This window comes from Protobothrops mucrosquamatus, unplaced genomic scaffold, assembly GCF_001527695.2.
Source record: "Protobothrops mucrosquamatus isolate PMUCROS unplaced genomic scaffold, P.Mucros_1.0 scaffold23, whole genome shotgun sequence".
NCBI lineage: Eukaryota > Metazoa > Chordata > Lepidosauria > Squamata > Viperidae > Protobothrops > Protobothrops mucrosquamatus.
The window spans coordinates 2,616,885-2,624,251 of NW_015386408.1; the positions used below are offsets into that span (position 1 = coordinate 2,616,885).

Sequence of the window (7,367 nt, forward strand, 5' to 3'; positions counted from 1 at the left end):
AAATCCCATTTGAGGAAAATTTCACTTAGGTCACTATGTATCCCCGAGAGCAAAATGTAGATCGCCAACAAATTCGGAGTACTTGGGTATGGTTAGGAGGGCACTGGTTTTTCTAGGCTGCCCTGTCTATGTTTCCTGGTTAAATACATGAGAAAATCCCAATGGAGGAAAATTCTACTTAGGGTTAGGGTTAGGTCACCATGAACTCAGAGAGCAAAATGGACATCGCCAACAAATTCAGAGTGAAAATTCCACCTAGAGTTACAAAAACTGAAGCTAGAAGAAGAAAATTTTCTGTGATTCAAAAACAGCACAGGGTTTCCAGTAGTGTTCCTTTTTGCTTCTGAAGCCACTTGTTTCTTTTTCAACCAGAAGATTAATTTTGTTCCATGGAGGGAGCTGTGACCAGTGTTCACTGTGCTAAATCACACTATGAAGCTGTTACAAGAAAAGCATTTTCTTCTTAAAAGGCTCTCAAACTAACATTTTCAGTTAAGAGTTTTCCTCAGGAACTGATTGTGGGGGGAAGAAGAATACCATCAATCAATAAAATATGTGTAGCCATTCCAGTGTGCAATGTAGCAATTAAGGTGTGTGGACTGACACCAGGAGACTCAGAATGAGGTCCACCCATTATGTGACTGAACCAGTTTCATTTTATCAGCCCAATCTAGCTCTTGTTGTGGGGGAAAGTGGACGGAGAAAGCACAACAAGTACCACCTTGAGCTCCTGAACTAAAAGTGGGGTATAAGTACTAACAAACAAACCAAAAACCAAAAAAATGCATCTCCAAAGCAAGAGACAGGCATTTGACAAATCTGGATTTAGGTTAAATGGATCATAATCTCAAATGAAAACTATTTCATAGCTGTGAACATTTCATCAAATCTAATTAACGTTTATATAAAGGAAATATTTATGGCTTAACTCTGTATATGTACTTCTGAAAGACAGAGAGCTCATTTTTATATATTCTTGTGAATGGATTCTTTCCTTTAGCTGATACGTCTATGGAGATTCTCAGTCATTCAGTTCATAGTTGTCCCAAAGGTTCTTTTTGAAGAGGCAACTGACTTTCTTGTTATTCTTTGAAGATGTTTTGCTTCTCACACAAGAAGCTTCTTCAGCTCTGACTGGATGGTGGAGAATGGAAGGATTTATATTCCTTGCAGACAGCTGATCATTCACATTCTTTTAGAGAGTCATTCTTTAGCTCAGGGGTGTCAAACCGCCAGCCTGCGGGCCGGACGCATCATCCGGAAGCCACGCCCACCCCATTGCCGGCAATGGCAAAACCGTCCCGATACGTTGCGTGACGTCACGTGACGTCGCGAGTTTGACATATCTGCTTTAGCTGATATATTTATTTATTTGTTCATGAGATCTGACAGAATCTAAACCTTTCCAGAAAATGACCTTTTATTTAATAAAGTGGCAAGATATTGAGTTGTAGCTTTTGTGTGTGGAAGTAACCACGGTTGAATTCTTATTTTGTTCAGCCCAGGAAACCTCACAACAAAATCGGAACAAAATTAAGTAGATAAATTCCCTTCATGTCTCCTGACCAAATGACAGCCCTCCATCTGACTAAGCTGATCTCTTGGCTGAGGAGTATGTTCAGAGAATGCACAACGTTGCAGTGGATTTCCAAAATGGCATTCCCTCCATCCAGCACAGATGAGACCAGCTTGCTAGATGGGCTTGTCTTTTTTCCTGGAAGAGGGTGAGGGCAAAATTGCTCGTTTATTGATCCAGCTGGCTGTGGATAGCAGCACTTACCCATTTGTGGCTTCATTAGCTTGCTTTGTCCAAGCCTTGTTTTTCAGTGCAAGATTTTTTTCAGTGTAGTGCTCCAGGCTCCTAGAAGTATGGATCTCTGTCATACTTACTCCTTCAAAAGACTCATTTTCATGCAAGGTTGCCTGCACTGCTGGCATGGTCAAAAAGATAAAGATGGCAGTCTCAATCACACAGTGGTGGCCACCATCTTGACTTTTTGGATGTTCCTGCATAAATCCCAAATGAACTGCACTGACAAAGGAACTGAAAAAAAGGGTATTCTGTCTTGCTTTGATGGGAATGAGAGTTAGAAGGAAAATGGGGTGGAAGTGGAGGGTTTGGGGGTAACAACATACAAGCCCATTACCCATCACAAGAGGGATATTTAAACTGACTTAAAGATTGGCACGTGTACTAAACTTTATTCAAAAATCTCCCAAAGACCAAAATGGATGAAATTGCAAATGATAATCTGTTGAAATCATATGAAGTTCATTTATGCTTTTAGGGTACCGGTAGTCCTCGAGTTATGTCCATTCCTTCAGTGACCGTTCAAAATTACGATGGTGCTGAAGGAAGGGACTTAACAGCTGTTCCTCAAAGGTCAATAAGTTTTTTTTTAATAAGTGCTCTTATGTAATGAATGAAAAAGTTTGGGAAGCACTGGTCTAGGCAATGCCAGCTCGAAAAGCAACAAACAGCAACTTCTCAGTGATTACTGATGTAAAAATCAGCACAAATAACTGTGTGATGGTCTTCGTTGAAGAGCTCAGCTGTTAAATTAAATTCTCCCTGTAAGAAAAAGAAAGGAAGGAATATGTTCTGAAGGAATTAATTAATTAATTAATTTGTGGAGACTACCACTTCTCTTCTAGAATGTTACTGTGGCTGTTGCTTTGAGTTAGTCAGAACAATGTAATATGTGGCAATTGTCAAAAGGAATCCTGCAACTGAAGCTGGCATTGAAATAAACTGGGAAGTAAGACTTTCAAATGTCTTGTGAAAGACCAATAAGATGAGATCATTTTAACTGGGTGAAAGTGCTCCTTCCCTCATGCTGCTACAGCATAATCCCTTGAAGGCACCAAGCAATCCATTCACAGGCAAAAGGAAGACCAGGTTATTTGCTTTAGCAAAGGGATCTGAGGATCCTGTTGTCTGAAGATTCATTATTTGTATCTGCTGGTTTTCTGCACTTTATAAACCTTAAAATACCAGGATAATGTGGGGGATGTTGGGGTAATTAATTACAACTAGCAGGGTGACATATGCACTTCCTGCATTTTTCTCTCCCTCCTTTCTTGTATCATACTTTCCTAAACAAAGTTGATCATTTTATATATTTAATTTCAAACAAGCACCAGTCTGCATAAGTTTTTTTTACAAACATAATTCTTCTGGTTTTATTTTTCATTGCCTGTATTTCAAAGTTAACTGCCATCACTTATTAGGGCAGGACAGAACAGGAAGTCCCCTAAATGCTGCTGGATTAAACTTTCCAGCATCCCTTATTACTTGGCATGCTAGTTGTCACTGCTAGGACTTGTTCTACAACAACACAAGTTCTCCACAATTGCATTAGAAAGTTAAATCAGAATCAGAATAGAGTAGAGCTGAAAGAGGTCTTGGAGGTCTTCTAGTCCAGCTCCCAGCTCAAGCAGAAGATCCTATACCATTTCAGACAAGTGACTGTCTAGTCCAGGGGTAGGCAACCTCGGCTCTTTTATGACTCATGGACTTCAACTCCCAGAATTCCTGAGTCAGCATAGCTGACAGGAATTCTGGGAGTTGAAGCCCATGAGTCATAAAAGAGCTGAGGTTGCCTACCCCTGGTCTAGTCTGTTCTTAAAAACCTCCCGTGATAAAGCACTCACAACTTCTGAAGGCAAAAGCTATTCCACTAGTTAATTGTTTTCACTGTTAGGAAATTTCTCCTTAATTTCAGGTTGCATCTCTCCTTGATTAGTTTCCATTGATTGTTTCTTGTCCAGCCCTCTGGTGCTTTGGAAAATAAATTGACCCCCTCCGCTTTGTGGCAGCCTCTCAAATACTGGAATACTGCTATCACGTCCCCCCTAGTCCTTCTTTTCTCTAGACTGGCCATTCCCAAATCCTACAACTGTTCTTCATATGTTTTAGTCTCCAGGCCTTTAATCATCTTAGTTGCTCCTCTTTGCATTTTTCCAATGTCTCAACATCTTTTTTGTAACGTGGATGCAGTATTCCAGGTGTGAATAATTTTTTATTATTGAAAATTATTATTATTATTGTTATTGTTATTATTTAGTGAAAAATCATTTGCTCGTATGCTTTTAGTGATCTCCTAAGAAGAGGTCTGCTGATCAAACAAAATTTTCCTTAGTCTGGCTTCTGTTCTTATTATGGCCATATAAAATTACAACCAATCTTCCTTTTTTCAAGTCAAAAATTCTACTTGTCATTGAGTGCTGCACGTGGAGCTACACTTCACAATTTGCCTGGATACGATCTACATTTGATTTGGTTTGATTTACACTGAAACTTAATGAAAGCTTAAAATTGTTAATGATTCTCCTCTGCTGTTTTTATTATCTTTGTCTGTCACATTAGAAATTATAATGTACTGTAGCAACAGTTATCTCTAGCGTACTCAAATAACCCTGGGAGTCAGGCTGTGTACCTCTATCCTGCGCAGTTGTCAAGCAGTAATATCAATTGCTCCTAGGTTGTCATATGAGAATACATGATCCTTATGCATGACATTTTACTAGATAATGTTGCGACAACTACATTCCTCTTTAACATGTCTTACTTCTCCAGTAAATTTGTTTATAAACATAGCATTACTGCATCTATTAGACATTTGACAAAGGACATTTTCCCTTCATAAAAGTTAGAAAAACTTACGTGTGGGATGTTCTCCATGTGCAGGGAGACAGGCCCTGAGTAATAAATATATTCTGCAAAAAAACAAACAAACACATTTCCAGTGATGAGCAAGAAAACTGGTTGAGACAGAAACTATTTTATACAATGAATGCCATGAATAACCTCTATGATTAAAATACACCACATGCATACGCAGAGAAACACCCTCATTCTATTGGATGGAAACCAAGAATCAGATCCTTGCTCAATAATTCACTTAGACGCAACATAACTATTCTAATACAGACTTGGCACACCGTCTTCAGGTCTCTGCAATAACGAGCTGCTGAATTTTGTAACAATACTGTACCTGCCTCTTTGTGTATGGTTTAAAAGTTAATAATATTATTTATTAACAAATAATGTTTCTATTGTTTGTTTTTCAAAATTGTAGCCAGTAGCCCACCTCTAACAGACAACCTTGCAGTAAGTCAGTACAGAAGTCATTGAGAACATGTATTCGTTGTGTCTATTTTTTTATTATGTAGACCACCCAATCAGAATAAATATCCTTCCAATCAAATGTGCTAGATCATAACTTAAAACATGAACCACAACTGAAGTCAACAAAGTCTTAACAAAACAAAAAAGCTGCTTAATTCCACCACTATTGCCCTAGTGTCCATTTCAAGGGAATACTTTTTGTCTCTTCATGAAACCCTAACAGTGTGAGGCCAAATCAACTTTGGGGAGCTATTCTACAATGTCTGGATTACCATTGAGGTTTATCTCCAGCCTTTCACCCTCTTAGTCCTTCATGAGGTGGGGACACTAATGCTTTCACTGGGTGGGCAGATTCTAATCAGAGGAGGCAGTGCCAAAGGTAACAGAGAGCCTGAGCATGTAGGGATTTTACAAGTTAGGCCAGAACATTGAGTTGGTTTTCTAAACCTAAAGACAGCTAGTCCAGTGGTTATGGCACAAGTGTTGTGCTGCTGAAGTGGTTCTCACTCACTGGAAATCAAGCTGTCATATTCTGAAGCAAATGCAGTTCCTGGGCAGCCCAGAGTAGAACATGTCACAATAGCCTAATCACATGGTAGAAAGGCATAAATCTCTATTGTAAGACTTTCCAGTCCAAGCAAACTATAAAGGATGCACCAATTGAAGCTGGGAAATGATGCCCCCTAGCTATGGCTTTACCTGCTGCCGAGTGGAGCCATAAGTCCAGGAGATGAATCAAGTCACAAACCTGCTCTTTCAGGAGGACTGTGACCCTTTCCAGAAGAGAGCCCACATACAAACTAAAGTGACCAACTGTCCTCCTTTAAGGAGGACAGTCCTCCTTTTGTAAGTTCTGTCCTCCCTCAAAAAGTGTCCTCCTACATGTCCTCCTTTTCGATATTTGAAGACTAATCTGCAGTGCTTTTTTTTTCTCATAGAACGCTCAGAACGGCGTTCCGGCACCTTTTTTTGATGTTTTTTTTCAACTTTTGCATGAGCTGTGCTACTCCTGCTATTGGCTTTCGAAAGCCAATAGGAATTGCTGCTGAGCGTGCCAAAACACCCGGCTGACAAACTTTGCACATGCAAGTTGTCTGTATTATTGTTGCAATGAATAAAATGTTTCTTTTATTTATGATATTTTTTTCTTCAATTTATTTGTGTCCTCCTTTTCATTGTAAAAAAGTTGGTCACCTTATACAAACAGTAACCCCCTTTGGCTCGAATTCAGTCTAAGCTTGTTTTGTCCCATTCAATTGCTCACAGTCTGTAGACTCCAAGTAATCACCTCTGCTATGGCCCATGGGTGATAATATATAACTGGGTATCATCCATCTATTGATGATATTTCCCCCCCTTCCATTCAATCGTTTCAGATTCTTAGCGACTACCTAGACAAGTTCTTGCAGTTTTCTTGGCCTAGGGCTGAGAGAGACAGACTGGCCCAAGGACCCCAGATGGTTTTGTGCCCAAAGTAGGACTAGAACTTACAGTCTCTGGATTTCGAAGGAGTGGAGTGACCAGGTATTGGACTGCTCGACCTCCAGGACTGTCAATTAGAACTACCCACTCAGAAAGGAGTAGAATAGCCATTTGAGAGTGCCTCTAACCCCAATCCATATAACCATATAAATGGTTTTAAGGATACCATGGTGAATGCTACTAAACTCTACCTAGGCACACTTGCTCTATAAAAGATCCTAACTCAGGATATTCAGCGATTTCAGTCCTATGTCCAGGATTGAACTCTTCCAGGAAGGGATTCAGATAATCCAAAATATTTCTGATTCTCTGTAGTTGATGCTCTAATAATGCCATTTAGCACTCTGCAGTGACGCAGCAGTACCCTACCAAGGTGCAGAAAATGGAGAAAAATATAACAAGGAAAAACTCTATATGCCACCTTCCGTCCTTGAATGAAAAAATAATAAACATAAAAGGAATAATTGTAGGCGTGGAGTAATAGAGTCATAATGCAGCCACTGACAGAAAGTGAAGTTGGTCAGAATATTCTGAGGAGACTTAAAGACTGCAAACACATATTACTTAAAAAAAACCCACCCAGTCTAAACAGACAAGTTTTCTAAACAGATGAATGACAAAATGAATCAGAATTGTTATGTAATAGTGAGATAATATGACATTGCATTGTTGTAACTGTTTCAACCAAGAGACTGAAATGTACCTTACTCCCCTTATATGAGTCAATGAATGGTCTGTTAAGGACACTGGGGGG

The 7,367-nt window shown here is 39.5% G+C and overlaps 1 protein-coding gene across 1 annotated transcript in view; it reads right to left on the reverse strand.

The window, feature by feature from the left end:
- Window positions 1-1,370: 1,370 nt before the first annotated feature.
- Window positions 1,371-7,367, reverse strand: part of LY86 (lymphocyte antigen 86) — a 24,473-nt gene continuing 18,476 nt past the window's right edge. Inside the window, exons 4-5 of the mRNA XM_015810847.1 lie at window positions 4,667-4,719; window positions 1,371-2,572 (exon numbers count right to left, since the gene is read on the reverse strand). Of these exons, the coding sequence (XP_015666333.1) occupies window positions 2,489-2,572; window positions 4,667-4,719 (137 nt within the window). The 3' untranslated portion in view covers window positions 1,371-2,488. The remainder of the gene's footprint in view (window positions 2,573-4,666; window positions 4,720-7,367) is intronic.